The sequence below is a fragment of the Furipterus horrens genome, unplaced genomic scaffold (genome assembly GCF_987537825.1).
Source record: "Furipterus horrens unplaced genomic scaffold, mFurHor1.1.pri manual_scaffold_4, whole genome shotgun sequence".
Taxonomy (NCBI): domain Eukaryota; kingdom Metazoa; phylum Chordata; class Mammalia; order Chiroptera; family Furipteridae; genus Furipterus; species Furipterus horrens.
In genome coordinates this window covers 3,422,951-3,440,180 of record NW_028327174.1, presented here as the reverse complement: position 1 = coordinate 3,440,180, position 17,230 = coordinate 3,422,951, and the positions used below count along the sequence as shown (strand labels likewise).

Sequence of the window (17,230 nt, the reverse complement as noted above, 5' to 3'; positions counted from 1 at the left end):
CCCAACATATTGTGTGAGGTCACTATTACCCTCAGACCAAACCAGACAAAGACAGCGAAAGACCAATATTCCTTAGGAGTATAAGAAAAATCCTCATCAAAATATTAAAATATATAAAAAACGTGTATGTTTACATATATAAAGAATTAGACAGCAGGAATGCACGGATGGTTGCATATATGAAAATTAATCAATGTAACATTAATAGAATCAAGGAAGAAAACCATTATCTCAATAGGTGCAGAAAATCCTACATCCTTTCACTTAAAAAACAAAAAACAAAAACTAGGAATAGAAAGGAACTTCCTTAACCTGACAAAAGGCGTTTAGTTAATAAAGAAAAACCAATAGCGAACATTGCACCTAATGGCCAAAGAACAAAAGCTTTCGCCCCAAGGCCAGAACCAGGAGGAGGGTGTCTGCTCTCACCCCGTTTATCCAACATCGCGCTAAGAGGGTGTCTGCTCTCACCCCGTTTATCCAACATCGCGCTAAAAGTTCCAGCCAGAGCAGCCAGGCAAGGAGAAGAAACAGTCACCACGGTGCCAGACTGGAGACGGAGAAAAACTCTCTCTATCTGCCAGTGACATGATTTTGTATAAGAAGATCCTAAAGAATACACACACCAAAAACACACCGTTAGAAAAAACTTCAGTATGGTTATAGGTGACAAGGCCAATACACAAAAATCACCTGTTTTTCTATGTCCCTGTGATGAACAATCGGGAAGTGAAGTTAAGGAAACCACCCCATTTGAAGCAGGAAGCTGGGCCACAGGCAGCCAGGACCGGGAGTAGTGGCTCAGGAGTGAGGAGGGGACAAAGGACGGGTGGCTGTGGAGAAGAGAAGGCAAGCAGGGGGTGGGGACGGGACAGCGGCTGCCAGGGAGCCCAAGTGCGGTCCTTGGACATGAACTTGAAGGCCACCCGGCAGAGGCATGGGGAGGGCGGGGGCTTCATCTGGAACAGGGTGTTGGCAGGCGAGTGTGACGCAGCAAGGGCGGGATGTGCGCGAGGGACATGACAGCACGCACGCTACTGCTCGAGAGGGACACCCAGAACGGCGGGGACTCTTGGCATAACTGACAGCTGGACAAGGTCAGGACACGGAGCTCGAGCTTATGAAGAACTGAAGGGGGGGAAGAAGCGGTTCTCACTCACTCAGCGCCGACGGGGCCTCACTGTGAGCCACTGGGAGAGGCGCTTCAGACCTGTCAGGTACCCCTCCTGCGCCCACACATTTCTCGCTCTCCCCATTTCACAGGCGAGCGCACTGCAGCCCCGTCCGTCCAAGCAGGCCAGCCGCCGAGCGCAGAGCTGGGCCCAGGAGGCGCGCTGCTCCCAGGAACCAGGCGGGCGCGGCTTTCCCGCTGCTTTTTATAAAATTAACGAGCAGCGCCTGGAAGGGCGGCGACAAGTCCCCGCTGCCCGCTGCCCGCTGCCGCGCGGCTGGTTGGGAACACCCCCCGCCCGCGTCCCCGGCTCCCGGGGCAGGCGGAGCAGCCGCTGGAACTGTGTTCCTTATGGCAGTTACCGCTGATGCAAACAACCACTTTATTTTCCCCACAAATTCACTTCCTAATAATGATCAGGCGTGCCAGGGCTCTGGCCTCCTGCCTCATTGCACCACCTGAGGAGTGAGATAATCACCCAGAAATGCACTGCCTGTTGTGCATTTTATTACTTGAATACAAAGTGATTCAATTCAGGAAACACTTAGTGGAAGACAGCGTGAAAAAAATAATAATCATATGAAAAGTAATTCCTCCCAGTGCTCCCTCCCGAGCACACGGCGGGCGATGGTCCTCTTCCAGCGGGAGGCTGCGCTGGGTGACCAGGTGGGTCTCCTCCAGTTCGAATTCCTACCAGCTGTAGGGTCCTAAGAGCCGAGTGCTCCACGCAGCCAACCCTCGGGGGCTCTGAAAACGGAGCCCGTCTGGGTGTTCGACCCAAACGGCCTGGGGTAAGCGTTTCCCAAGCAACCGCGCTCTCCGCAGTCCCTTCCTCGGGCCCACCGGCTGCACACGCGCGTGGGCAAGGCGGAAGAGTGCCGAGAGGAGTGTGGCCCCGCAGGCCCTCCCGGCACCTCCAACTAGTCCCACGGAGCGCGTGGAGGCTCAGGGACACCCGCCTTCCCGGGGCAGGCACCGGGGTGAACGGAACCGCCCCACACCGGGGCTCAGAGCGAGGACTGTTCCCAGGAGACACCATCGCCGGTTCCCCTCCAGGGGCCAGAGCTCCTCCATTTGTGAGTTCCTCAAGCAAAAGTAACGGGGGTTTTTATTGCTATTAATACCATTATGTTTTAATGCATTCTTTCCCATTTTTAAAAATTAGTTTTAAAAGGCAGACAGGAGCTTTGAAACATTCTCAAAAGACGGTCCCTGAACCAGAAGCATCAGCATCGCCGGGGAGCTTTCCAGAACGTGAAGTCTCGGCCCGCCGCCCTCCCGAGACCGGCCCGGGCTCTAGGGGCTGCCGCAAGCTGAGGGCGCTGCGGAGTCAGTCCCGGACGCTGAGTGACAAGCGCCAGTCCTCAGCTGCTAAGGAGGCTCGCGTGTGGGACCTCCCCTGCTTAATATCACAACGCTGTTAGAACAGCAGCAAACGTGGCCCTGACACGGTGCTGCCAGACGCCCCAGCAGTAACAAGCACCTGCTCTGCTGGCCACGCACTGACTGTCACCTTGTCACAGCCTGTGAGTTACACACTATTATTCACATGTTTAGAGGCAGAGATGGAACCGCAGAGAGAAAAGGTAAGTTTACTCATAAGGCTGAGACCCAAACTCCTATTTAATCCTGGGCTTTCTGCCCACGTGTGCTCAGTGTGTGTGTGTGTGTGTGGTACACGTTCACTGGCACAGGTGTGTGTGATCCATGTGCGCTGTCATATAAACACATCACTAACAACCAAGTTTGCATATATTGACAGAGTAATAAACACCTATCAATCCTCAAAAATGGGTAACTTGCATTTGCAAAACTGTCTAACTCTGTAACCGACTCAAAAGAACATGAGGAAAATTAAAAGCAAGTCAGCTTCGTAAATACCTAATCGAGTGCTGGGATTCCAAGGTTCGTGGGCCACCACTGGAAGCCCGGCCCAGGCTCCTCGTCCGGGCCGCCCCCGCCCCGGCCGCCCCCCTCAGCTCCCCCACCCCATCATGGCCTCATACTCCCTCACTGTCTCTGAACTGGCTGGGATCCCTAGTCTCCCATTCTAAACAGAGGAGTTAGAAGAACACACAAGTTGATTTACAGATACATTTCCTTTGATAGGGTATCATAAAAAACAATTTAGCCAGTCGGCTGAGTTCAACTGTGCAGAGAAGTCCGTGATTAGAAGCTGACCTTATACAGCACACAGCTCAGAAACGCGGCAGTCCCCCGCGTCTGGCCACAGCCTTCATCCACCCAGGGCCCCTCAAACTCCCACGCGGGCTGCCACCCCCTCCCAACGCCACCCCGAGTCTATCCGCACACACTACAGCACACACGCGGCTCCGGAGTCAAACCCAAGACATAACACAGACCTCTCCGAGTTGATACACTCAATGGAACGGCATCTCGCTATTACGAATGATGATTATAAAGCCTCTGTTGAAACACAAAAACGTGTTTCGGACGATGTTAAGAGGAAAATGAACAGCAGACACTATGAACACAGGGATATAAAAATGGACTTGCGCAACGGACAGGGTCTAGAAGACGTGACAGGAACAGCTGCTCTGGGCTAGTGGGGGCATCAGCCTCTTCCGCATTAATGCCCTTTAATAATCGCCCCGCCGCGTGTTAGCTAGAAGATGCTACCCGGCAGCACGTGGCTCCCGCCCGCCTGGCCCCGCCCCTCACCCCTCTCCCCCTGCCCCTCGGCTCCTCTGCCCCATCCTTCGCCCGGTCCTCACCGGCGAGCCCCTCCCCTCCATGCCAGGCCTGACGTCACCTCCTCAGAGAGGTGTCCCCATCCTGTGTCTTGCCTCCCATGAAGTCTGTCACCACCTGTCCTTCCCTGCACCGCACTCATCACGGCTAAGCATACTTTTTATTCGGGAAAGTAGGAACTTGAGTCCAGGTGTCTCTCCAGCCCTGTACCCCAGCCCAGGGCACCCAGCGCACACTGGTGCCCCGGAAGTATTTATCGAATTAACAAGTGGAGGATGTTCACAGCCCAGTCATGCAAACGGCACTCCCCTCCCGTGCCCCCAAGCCAAGCACACGCCTCCCCCTCCTGGATCTTGGTCACGATCGTCACTCTCTTTCCCGCCATCCCAGGCAAAGTTTCAGCGTCACCCATGCGCTCTCTCCTCCCCAATGCCGAGACCTAGTGACCAGCGTCCCAAAGGACATCTTCACTAGCACCCATGACCCTCAGGATCACTGTGAGGCTGTCTCCCCTGATAACACCAATGTCATGAGAGCCGGGCCACCTCTGATGACGATGATCCAAAAAAAATAAGGGATGTTGAGTTCTACCGAGCTGGGGACGGTGGTTTTGTGATACTTTTATCAGCCCAAATGCCGAGCTGCCCCAGAATAAGAAAACGTTTATGTGGCTTTGTCTGTCACGGGCTCTCTCTCAGGGCTCAGAAAGTGGCTCAGAAACTCACTTGCACCTAACGAGCATTTCAGACCCCCCACCACACCCAACGTGATGACAGCTATGGCGACAGGCAACAAACGGGAAAGCAAGCAGTGGCAGGAAAGCGGCCGCACTTGTCGGCTGTCAGACACTTGCTGCCATCTTAAAACCTGTTTGACTGGCAGCCTTTTGAAACGGAAGAGCTGGAAACCGTCCCGTTCTGCCAGCTCCTGTGCGCAGACAGGGAGCGGTTCGCACATCCTATTTATAGTGCGCCATGCCCGCAAGGGCTCCAGGCGGGGAAGGAGGTGGCCCGGGCGCCCGCTTCCTCGGGGAGGGAACGGCGGGCCACTGCTGCCCCCTGGTGCCGGCAGTGCGGACCCCGCGGGGAAAACCGCCCTGGAGCCGGCCCTGGCCTTGCAGGCAGGCTGGCTGAGTCACCTTCTGAATGTGCCCCGGCTGGCTGACGTTTGCGCCTGTTGGGCACCGCACTGAGGACGTTTGACTATAAAGCCCGTCAGCCGATGCCTCCGGACGTGATAACCATGTAAGTTCCTAGACAATTTTGGCACAAAAGTCAGCATTTCGTATGTGCTGGCTGTGTGACCGACCACCACAACCAGGTGGAAGTGACAGCGGTGTCACTATCACCTTGCAGAGCGCCTCCCTCCCGAGGCCCTGCACCCAGCACAACACACAAACCCTGTCCTGAGCACACGCGGCCCCCTGACCCGCCAGCCGGCATGGGCGCGGGGCGGAGAAGCGTCTCACCTGGCCTCGGTGCTGCCTGCTTTGCTGCTGCTGACGTCCGTTTTGCTGAGACTGAGTTTCATTTCCTTCGAATCTGAATGTGTGTACTCTGAAAAACAGGAGAGCAGCGGGGTCAGCAGAGAGTGGCAGACGGGTGTCCTTACTTAGCTCGTCAACCACAAGGGCAGAGCCTCCGGGTCTGCAAGACAATCAAGTAATATTGCCGGGCTCCCAAAGCGGTCGGACACCCCAGGCAGGCGCTCCCGGGACTCTCCCCGCAAGTGTCAGGTTTCCCAGGTGCAGACAGCACGTCAGTGCTCCTCTTCACACATCCCCATCTCACGCACACACACGTACACACGCACGCACACACATCACCCACAGCACCTCACACACCACGCACACAGACCACATACATGACATACTCCACACACAACATACACACATCCACACGCGCACAAGCCACACACACAACATACTCTACACACATCACACACAACACGCACACACACACCCTCCCCTCTGCGGTCTCCTCCATTCAGCTGGAGTAATCATTCTAAAAGGCTGATCTCCTGTTACTTCCTGGCTTTACAAATCCCAATTGCTTCCTATTGCCCTTGGAACAAAGACCGAAGTCCCTAATGGCGTCAGAAGGTCACACAGTTGGGCCCGCTGCTCCTCCAGCCGTGTCCCCTCCTGGGTGCCCCATGCGTGGACCACACCAGCGCACGGCAGTCCCCCAAACGTGGCCTTGCCCCGGGAAAGCTTTCTCGCCCGCCGTGGCCCTCTGCCTGGGCCCCTTATGCCGCTCCCCATGCTGCCTAGGAACTCCTCTGTCCTGAAGATGAGCGGTTCCCAAACTTGGGTGTCCATCAGGACCCCCTGCAGGGCTCGCTCGACAGCGGCTGCTACCCACCCCCTAGACGCCAGCAGGGGTGGGCCCGAGAGCTCACCTTGCTACTGAGCCCCCGGGTGTGCTGCTGCTGACACCCACGGCCACGCCACTTCCTCGGGGAGCCTTCCTTGACGCCCCCCTACTAGGTGGGCCCCCATGACACACTTCCACCAGGACCTCTGTTGTCCCCGACAGCCCTCCGCCCAGTCTGCAGTGGCGTCTCGCGCGTGTGAGTATTCACCTCACACTTGTCTCCGGGCGCCCCAGCCTCTGGGCCAGGGACCAACGTTCAGAGGCGTCCAGACTCACTGAGTGAAGGAATGAATTACTTCCACTCCTGGACCTTGGTAAGTTAGGGCAGAAATCCCCTCCTTTGGCCCCAGCCCTCTGAGCCGTCAGCAAATACTGTCACTTTGACTAAGAAAATCCCTGTTACACCTACTCGCTGCCCCTATGTCCCTAATGTCAGCAGCCTGTTCATCCCCCCTCAACTGGGGGAAGAGAGAGCCCCTTAAGATGCTTCCAGGTCTCCAACTTCTCCCTCTGACCCCTCCTCTGCGGCCAGGCTTTGTCTTTCTGAAGCACACGTACAGTTACATTGCTTCCTGACTTAAATATCCGCGACGCGAAACCGCGTGGACTACGGCCGTCCACACGTGCTGCTGGGAGGGTGCGGAGTGCGCGCGACCCCTCCCTGGCTGTGAAACCCGGACAGCGCTCTGCGCACAGGCAGGACGCGGCGAGAACTGGGCAGGGCAGCCCGGCTCGGCCCGTCCTCAGTTAGGCGCTCTAAGCGGAGAATTCTAAGACAGCAACGGGCTCAGGATTGCTTCAGGGCTTGGTGAAGCGGAGATTAGCAAGGGTTATAAACCCAATGCTCCCCCTGCCGCCCCGCCCGAAGAAGCCCCAAGTCACACACCATCAGACCCACGTCTTGCCCGCAGGCAGAAACTCAAATCAAGGGCTCTTTTCACTGATCCATGTACCCATCAGATACATATTGATGTCCAGTTTTTAACAGGTGCTATTTATAGCAGAATCATAACAAAGTGCCCTCCATCTGCCTTGGCACCCAGAGAAAACATAATTCAACACAAGACTCAAAAACGTGCGCAGCCAAACAGAAATGGCATCAGAAGCAAAAATTGTTGGAACTGGTTTCGTGGGGGGAAAATTGCCACTTGACTAAATTGGAAAAAGTTGCAAGCAGCCCAAAAGACTCTGGCGGCTAAATCCAAGTACTTGTGAAAAATCCTCTCCTCGTCTATTCGGACAGCAACTGGGCGCTCTGTTATGTCCTGGGACACATCCCCCAGAAGGGTCCCTTCCCAGCCTTCGGCCCACTCAGTCAGCTGCTGAGCCTCTGCAGCGGGAAAAATCCCAGGTTTGGAGTCAAGTTAGTTCCACCATCTCGTGTGCATACTCACACGTTTATTAACCTCCTCCTGACCCAGTTTCCTCACTTGAGAAATGGAAACAATCTTTCTCTTTAAAGCAACTATTCTTCTCCTGCAATCCAGGGACGAGGTCCATGTGGGCTTCTGTGGAACTTCAAAGGCTCTGAGGTGAGAGGCACAGCGCGTGGGAGACACTTCCTAGCCAGAGGACAGGTGGCTTTCACTGGCTGCTCCCGGGACAAGTGGCCCCAAACGGTTAAGTGCCACGCTCTAAAGTCTGCGGAAGGATCACCGATAACGTGTCCGAAGAGCCGGACACACAGTAGGCAGTGTCCACAGTTTGGCCGCTGTCACTATCTTTAGGCCCCGGGAAGGTACAGAAAGGCAGGTCAGACAGACCGCAGGGCAGAAGGCAGCAGACGGTTACAGTGACGGGCTGAGTGTCGTCTCAGGGTTCCACAGGCCAGCCAAGGAGGGCAAGCCGGTCGGCGCAGAAAAACCCCCGCAGACAGAGTGACGAGGCAGAGGTGGCCGGGGCGCCGGGGCGGTGATGGACCGCGCGAGGCCTCCCCGGGGCCTGCACAGGGCCTGGCACGGGGCAGGTGCTCCGGGCATGACTGCGAAGGAAACAAGCAAACGGGCGAACGGCGCCAACCCAGAGGAGGGGGAAACACCAGTTACCGATTCCTGGGGGCAAAACAACATTCGGGAAAGTACCGATCCCAAAATCATTCTTAAAATTCCATACACATGTAAGAGTCCACAGTCTCCCCCTAAATAGTGAGCACCTGAGACTGTCTCAGGCTTCGTGATGACCCCCAGGTCAACTGCCGTTTAGGCCTCGGGGTTTGAAAGCTTCATTTTTTCCACAGGAATTACAATGCCTTCTTTGCCTGGACAAAATTAATTCAATTTCCTTCTATTTTTCTTTTTTCTTTTTAAAAAATGTTCTTCGACCTTGTGTTCAAGAAGCTCAGAGATAAACGGGTAGCCCAACTGTATCAACCATGGTGGACGATCTGAGTACTTCCTTTCCTCCTGACATTACTGTCCTATTCAATCTGCATCGTTCATGACCCTGACTTACAAGGCCCTACTTTACCACACGGCGCGTGTTCCCACAGTGAGTGCGCAGCCTCAGGGGGCGCGGAGAGCATTTCCGGAGCTGAGCACGCCCGCAGGTCAAGGGCACAGGTTCTGCTCCAGGGCAGCCCCGGAGGAGAAGCCACACTCTACCCCCGTCCGTCGGCCGGGGAGCCCTTTCACTGCCCTGTACGGTGGCAAGAGTAACCGTCCTTTCTCATAAGCAGCTGGTGGGGACTCGATTTTAAAAAGAAACACATGTGAGGCCCAAGCTGTGCCTGGAACATAGTAAGTGCTCAGTAAGCACTAGCCAGGAGCAGCAGTCCCGGCGCAGGGCCAACTAGAAGCAGTAGGAAAACCGCAGACAACTACCCGGAGAGAAGGAACAGCAGTGCCACCTGATACAGAGGAAACAAAACCCCCTAGCGGGCGAAGGCCAGGACTGCGAGGACAAAGTGGGAAGGGCGTCCTATTCACGCGTCATCTCCATTCAGTTTCACGGACACATCCCTTCCCTCTACGCCTCCTAAACGGTGCGGACGTCCTGGACAGTGTCTGCTGGAAATGAAGTAACCCTTCAGTACGGATCCAAGGGACGCAACTGTGCAAACCAGTAAGGATCCAATGGACGCAACTGTGCAAGCCCAACACTTTACAGAAGGTTGGCGCCCGTGGGCTCCCGGCTCCGCTCCCAGCGTCCCATCCAGACCGCACAGCTAAGTGTTCCGGCCCAGCAGCGGAAGGAGCCGTGCAGGACGACCTCAGGGACTCTCACCACCGACTCGCCCTAAACACACGCCCGTGGGCACACACCTGGAGAGGAGCGTCACTAACACCGTGGTCCTGTTAGCAGCCCGCGGCCGCCCGGGAGGCCCCTGCTCTGGGTGGGCGCCCGACGGCCGACCATCTCCTGGAGCACGTCCTGTCGCAGGTGCCACACGGCCGGGGAAGAGGCGGATGACTGGAAAAGAGCAGGAAAAAAAAAAACAAAAAAACTGGAGAGCAAGTTTCCAGTCTCAGATCAGCATTTCTCGGCAAATACCTACCAGCACCTCCTGTGAGCAGACAGTAAACTGAAGACGGAGGGCAAGGGAGAGCGCCACCACCCGAAATACAATCCCCGTCCTCTGAAGGCTTGGGGGCCGGCCGAGTGGGGGGCTGGTGTTCCCAGGGAACCGAAGGGCTGGCGCCTGGTTCACTGTCCAACCCCGAGGACCTGGCCAACCAAACGCCTGTTGGATTGATGACCATGAATAAAAGAAACCGATACAGGAACTGCAGTGTGTAAAAGCAGACTTTTTTTTTTACAGCATTTCTGTAAATCCATCCATTTAGAGGCACACACGTAAGCAACATTAAATTACTTTTTCTGAAAGTGATTTACCAAGGGTCTTAAGTTCTGTGCAACCAAACATTTCGCTGAGTGCCTCCAAATGAAATGTCTGAGGAATAACCATGTGCTGCCCGAGGAAAAAGAAGGTTCTAGAAAGACCAGGGATTTTTTTGTGTTTTTTTTTTTTTGCCGTGAGACCTCAGCGCTGAGTTTGAATTCTGACTTTGCAACTTCCTAGTGGTGCGATTTTGGGACGATCCCTTCACCCCGCAGAGTTCAAGTCCTCATTCAGAAGAGCGCTGTGGGGACCGATGAAATGGGGGACACGGAACAATTTGTAAAGGGCTCGACTGAAGGCATTGCCACCCATGTCCCACGTGACCCTCGCACACCCGAAGAGGAAGGAGTCACCGCCCTCCACCCTGTTTATAGTCTGACTTCCCCCAAACACCGCGGCAGCTCCGCGAGAACAGGACCGCCCCGTTCTCCGCAGTAGCCGCAGAGCCCACGCGCGCTTGGCACCTGCTGGCGCGCCACGCACGCGAGAGAAAACGGGTCCCCAGCTCCCCACCGCGGACGAGGAGGAGAGGCAGCGTATCCCGGGCGCGGGCAGCAGCCGTCTCGGGGCTGCAGGACCTTCAGAGCCGCACGTCCGTCCCCCGGCTCGGACCCTCGCTGCCCCTTCGGCTCGCGCGCGGTCCCGGCGCCAAGGACGCGCCGCCTTACCCGCACCCCCTTCCTGGTCTCCTCCTTGTGGGGCCACAAGAGCGCGCTGGGTCTCCTGGACGCGGGGCCGCGGAGACCCAGCCCACCCGGCGTCTCTAGGACGCTGTTGCCCGAGCGACGACGACACTCGCGGACTGGACAACGTCTCTCCGCACCCGATAATAAGCCGAGCTCCGATTGGCCGAGTCGACGACGGAGTCGGGCGAGCAGAGGGGCGTGGCCAGGCTCGCGGCCGGACCGGCAGGGCGTGCCCCCGCCGCCGTACAAGGACTTCCGCCGGAAGTCCTGTCTCCGAGACGCGGGAACCTGCCCTGACGTCGTGCGTCGTGGGAGCGACCTTGTGTTTCGCGGCCTCCGCGCGAGCTGGCGTTTGGCCTTGCGGCGCCCGGTCGGTTCCGGCCGCGCGGTCCGGGGGAAGCCGGCCTCTGCTGAGAAGCGCTCCCCCTCGGGGTCTGGTGTCCGGATGCACGGACGGCTGGTCCCAGAGCCCGGACCGCACGTGCTGCGCCTTCCTCTAGGTCGGCACCCAAGGGCGACTGTGGTGCTTCCTCTGCTTGGCGTGTCTGGTTGTGTCCTGCGCGCCTGCCCCGTGACACGGGGACCAGCCTCGCCACGGTGTGGCTTCAGCACCGCCAGGCCGATGCTTGGGCGACCGCAGTAGCTAGTCGCCAGGTGAGCCCAATTTTTTTTTTTTTTTACTTTATTTTATTTTTAGAAAGAGAGGGAGAGAAACACCAGTGAGTGGCTGGCGCGCGCGCGCCCCCAGCCCAGGCCTGTGCCCTGGCTGGGATCCGAACCCGTGACCCTTGGGTTCGCAGGCCGGCGCTCAGCCCATCGAGCCACGCCCTGGCGCCGGGGCGGCTCCGTTGCTTGGGCGTCGTCGGCAAAACCAGAGACCCCGGAGTGGCAGGCGGAGAGGGAGCTCGGTAGTTACGCCGACAGTCATAACGGCGATGTCAGTAGCTGTCGCTGGCCCTTCGCGCGCACACCCCCTTGCCAGGCACCCGTCCGAGGATGTCGCTTGTCATTTAATGTGCATCGTCTGCACAGCGGCCCCGTGAGGGAGGTGCTACGATGATTCCCGTTTTATAGATAGGAAACTGAGGCACGGAGGGTCTTCTGCCCGGAGACACGCGGCTGCCCAATGGCAGGACCAGAATTAGAACCCCCGGCAGGTTAGGGCCCCGGGGTGCTCCCAATGGCCCTGCCATCCCACCCCGTTTTGGAGCGAGGGGGGACGGGGGGTCAGCTGGCTGAGGAATGCGCTCCCCACCGTTCTGCCAGCGGGTAAATTACAGGGGGCCCTGGAGACAACGTGTTGTGGTCCCTGCTGGGAAGTGTGACTGCGGGCTGACGGCCAGTGTTCCTACCCACCAAGAGAGTTGTTTCATAGGCCACCCCACCCCCCGGAACCTGCACCCATTCCCTCGTCGCCCGCATGAAGGGCCTGCGTCAGATCTCGCCGAGAGGAGGATTCCGTGAGAATGGAACACGCAGATTGTCTCCTGACCACTTGGGCACCGTCTCTTATTCGCTCTTGTTCCAAAAGACAGACGGTCACTTTGCACAGAGGCCAGGTCCTCCATCGGGGTCCTGAATCCCGTCCCCATTCGCCGCCTCTTGGACTTCGTCGCTTACGTCAGCGGTTCTTCCAAGTGCGGTCTGCGGACGCTTGCCATCCAGAGACCCTTCCCAAGCGTCCATAACGATCAAAACTATTTTCATAGTAATATTACACTTTCACTTCTATTTTTTTTTAATCCTCATCAAAGAATATGTTTATTGATCTTAGAGAGGAAAGGGAGAGAGAGAAACATTGATCAGTTGCCTCCTGGTCACACCCTAAGGATGGAACCCACAACCCAGGCATGTCCCCTGACCAGGGATCAAACCCACAGCCTTTTGGTTTACAAGGTGACGCTCCAACCAACTCACCCACCCAGCCAGGGTGCACTTTCTTCTTTTTTAAGACACGTGTTTAAGGCTATACATCCTCCTCTAGGTGTGGTTGTAGCTGCATCCTCTGCTGATACGATAGATTTTAATTAGCATTTGATTCAAATCTTGTTTCAGTTTCCACGGTGATGTCTTTTTTGACACATGGTAGTGTAGCACTATATTAATTTCCAAATATGTGGGCCTCCTTCAGCTATTTTTTGTTACTGATTTTAGCTTAGTTCCACTATGGTCAGAGAACACACAAGTAAAATGTCAGTTTATTGAAATTTTTAAAGACTTTGTGGCTCACCACATGGTCAGTTGTGGTAAATGGTCTATGTGCACTTGAAACTAATTTGTATTTTGCAATTGTTAGGTGAGAGTTGTTGGTTTTTTTAATTAGGTCACATTTGTTCATTGTGTAGTCAGAATTATCCATTTCTTTGCTAATTTTTGTTATTGTTATTTGTTCTTCCAGTTTCCAAGAGACATGACACTACAAATTGTATTTATTGTGGATCTGCTGGGGACACATTGATTCACTATTTATTTCCCTGAAAATGTGTTTATTCACTCATTTTTAAGGGATATTTTCGTTCAGCATCTTAAAGATGCCACATTCTATCTCCATTGTTTCTGCTGCCGAGTCTGCTGTCTGTGGAATTGTTATTCTTTTGAAAGTAATATGTCTTTCTTTCCTCTGGAAAACTTTAAGGTGTGTCTGGTGTGGTTTTCTTCATCTTCATCCTGCTGGGGTTTTGTAACCTCTCTTGAATCTGTGGCTTAATGTGTCTCATTAGTTTTGGAAAATTCGCAGCCGGTATTTATTTCCTCTGCCCGTTTTCTCTTCCTTCTGTGACTGTGAGGCATAAGGACTGTGCACATGGCACAAGGACAGTTGTTCTGGCGCTGATGGCTCAGTTGGTGCAAGTGGCATCCAATAACTGAAGGGTCGTGGGTTCGATCCCCAGCCCTGTGCATATAGGAGGCAGCCAATCTGTCTTTTCTCTTGCATCCATGTTTCTCTCTTTCCCTTCCTCTCTTCCTATCTCTCTCTAAAAGCAATGAGTAAAAAATGTTCTCAGGTGAGGATAAAAAACAATCCATTATTGGCTATTTGTCTTCTCCAGGAGTATCTCATTGGATTGTATTTTAGAAGACCTATGTTAAGTAACACCTAACGCATCCAACACCAAAAACTGTCATGACGTGGCATTAGGAGTTTACTAAATCTGTGTTAAATTTCTCTCCAATTCCATCAGGTGTCCTTTTATCCAAAATTGGCCATAGCTGGGGTAATTTGCTGTTCAAAATAAAGTAACTGAGACGACAAATTGCTACAGGAAAGTGTTGGCAAGGATGCTAGTTTTTAGTGACAATTATTTTGAGGGCAAATTGTAGGTGAAAAACCCTGACTAAGAGGTGGCTGTGTGAGAAAACATGGGGCTTGATAAATGTCTTCTGAGCCGATGTGAACTCAATAGTGAAGCGTTTGAGTGCTGTTGATTGGACCAGTGGAGCCCAGCGTGGAAAACTACGAGTCCATGCCTATATCCTTGACACAAGGATTCTTCCATGTACAGCGATCCCTCACTTACCGTGGTATTACATGCTAGAGCCCCCCGCGGTAGGTGAGAATCCGCGAAGTAGGAACCTTACATTTTAGTATTTATATATATTTTAAGGCTTTAGAAACCCTTCCCACACACTTATAAACCGTTCCCAGTCCCTTATTAACCTTTTCCGCACTTTTATAAACACTACGTATGTTCTTAAACATATTCTACCCTCTTAAACCTACATAACTTTAACAACATACGTATACAGCACCGCAAAATCCCACGATATAGAGAAAAATCCGCAATAAATATTTAAATATATTTTTTAAAATCCCGCCATACAGTGAGGCCGCGATAAGTGAGCCGCAATACAGAGAGGTCGTCGTCGTCGGCAGCCGTCCGTCTCGAGAGACGATGGTGTAGCTTCTTAAGAGTCTATCTGCACCGCCGAGAATGGCTGTGCAGTCCGACTCGGGAGTGACACGGTATCTGTCTCCTCCCGTGTTGAATCGACATCTTGCGATGACGCTGGAGTGTCCTCTCCAGTGAAGCTGAAGCTACAGAGCCTGGGCAGGGTGATATGGAGGGTCTGCTGTTGCCCATGCAGCAGACCCCCCCTCTCTTCGCAGCTGAAGGGTCCAAGGGAAAGACGGAGTCAATACAGCTTGGCTTCAGGTGCGCCGCAGGAGTTGCCGGTGTTGACTACAACGTCAAACCGCCTTAGGGACTCCGGCTCCGGATTTTCTGTCGGGGTTTACTCCCTTAGCCTTTCCCCTGAAGAGGTATGCCGCAAGGCAGCGGAGGTTTTTTGGAGTCAGAGTTTTCCTTCTCTGATGTGCCCTGACTGGAAGAATCCCTTTTAATATTTATAATAATATGAGGCACATACAATTTTCTCATTTTCATAGATGAGAAAATTGACATTTAAAAAGGTAAAGTAACTTGCTCAAAGCTACCCTCCCAATGAGTGGCAGAGTCTGGCTCTGAACCCTGGACTATACTCTTAACCATCACACTGTGAGATGGGGAATCAAGTTTAATGGGCCAAATCCTTAGATCACCTTACTTCCATCTTCCAAGACTGATATGGCTAAAGGGCCACCACACAGCCTGGTAACTGTTGGCCACGGGCAGCAGCGACACTCTGAACCCTAAGGCTGCATCTTCTGGTGGCCCTGTCATACCTGTGAACTGCTGCCAGGTACACACCACAAAACAAACCCACACTTCCTACCCCTTCCTCGTCTGCTGGCCTTTAGCTCCTTCCTTCGAGCCCCGTGGAACAGGTTTCTGATCTCCGTCAAGGAAGTCCAGTTTATCAGAGAAGCCTTCTTTCCATATTTCCTAAGTGCTCGAAGTTGCTTAGCCTTTTTTTTATTTTTTTTTTTTTTAAAAATACAGAGAGGTACTGCTGTATTTAAATGACTCATTAGATCAGTCTGCGTGAAATTTTGTCAAGGTTTTTTTTTTTCCCTAAGAACATCTTCATTCAAAGTGTTTTTTCTGGTCTTGGCAATTTCTCACTTCCATGTGTAGTTAACTTAGATTTTTTTTTTTTTTACAAGAACGTGAATTCACATCACTGTGTCTTGTCCTGATCAGTCCGTAAAGTCTATCAGATTAGGTTTTCTCTCTGTCCAAACAGCCCAGAGCTCTGTAATGGGACAGCCTGGGGGAAGAAGTTACGGTCTTCCTCGGCCACGCCTCGCATTCCCCCGGTGCTCTGTGGTGCGGGGATCTGCTCTCGGCAGAGCTGACCGCTTGCCTCGGCCCGGGTGCCATGAGCGTCAGCGCACCGGGAGAGCGGCTGCCCACACCCAGTGCCGCTCTGCGGCTCAGGACCTCGGGCGGTGCCCGGAGGAGCTGGCCGTGGGACTCCGCGGAAAATGGCTTTGTCCCCTCGTTTCCTCAGCTGTCAGGAGGAAGCTGGGGCGTGGAGAGCTGTGCCCCGCCCTCCAGGGTTTGAGTGCTCGAGGCCATAATGTCACCAGTCTGTACCCCCGGGGAGACGGGGCCCTGCAGGCAAGCCTGTCATTTCATAGTAATCAGTAATGGTGTCAGAAGTGGAAGTCTGCCTTCACGGGAAGACACGGGCAGCAGGCCCTGATCAGCCCCCGAGAAGTTCAGTGCGGTTTCCACCTTGTCTGCTGATAAAGACGGAGGAGGAGCAGCACCCCCGTGGCACAGACACCCCTGCATCTGAACGGAAGCTGAGACTGCCCGAGACCTCTCCGGGAGCGTCTCCCCCCAGCTGTCCTTAGGAGGAAACTTTTTGTTTTATTTTTAAAAATTATTTTGTTTCTCTTTTATGCTGATTCAAGAGAGAGGGGAAGGGACAAAGAGAAACACCAATCGGCTGCCTCCTGCATGCACCCCAACCAGGGAGCTTGCCCACACCCCGGGCATGTGCCCTGACCGGGAATCGAACCAGCAACCTCTCAGTTATGGAGCGATGCTCCAACCAACTGAGCCATGCTGGCCAGAACGGGGGGGGGGGGGGGGGGGGGGGAACCACATATTTTAAGTAAATGAGATATAAGTCACTCCTTTGGAAAAGCTACTGGGGTTATTTTTCCTTTACTGAAATAGATGCTTTCTCTCTCAGGCAGTTACCTTAACAGTTGACACAGCCGATGGTTTCGGTTCAGTCAGCCAGAAACAAAATCGCACGCTTTAACACTGTCGCTACAGATAATTGATTATCATATGTAAACGGGGGGCTGTTCTCCGTCCTATTTTAGGGTCCTACATGGCGAGAGCCTACATACAGGCTCGGCGCAGCACCTTGGCAGGCTTCCGTTCCCTTCCGTGTGCTAACATGCTATTACGCTCTTAATTTCCTTTAATAGTTACCAGTGGTCTCCTTTCATGAAAACAGGATTCAGAACCCACTCATCTTGCTCCTGAACAAGATTCCATAGTGTAGAATACTGGTATTTAAAATTTTAATGCATCCTGCACTCCGAACA

General features: G+C 53.9%; 1 protein-coding gene across 1 annotated transcript in view; it reads right to left on the bottom strand.

Annotated features, from left to right (window-relative positions):
- The window catches only part of EFCAB6 (EF-hand calcium binding domain 6), a 162,406-nt gene extending 152,758 nt beyond the window's left edge, over window positions 1-9,648 (bottom strand). Inside the window, exons 1-2 of the mRNA XM_090272278.1 lie at window positions 9,519-9,648; window positions 5,352-5,439 (exon numbers count right to left, since the gene is read on the bottom strand). Coding sequence (XP_090128404.1) covers window positions 5,352-5,413 — 62 coding nt within the window. The 5' untranslated portion in view covers window positions 5,414-5,439; window positions 9,519-9,648. The remainder of the gene's footprint in view (window positions 1-5,351; window positions 5,440-9,518) is intronic.
- Window positions 9,649-17,230: the final 7,582 nt, after the last annotated feature.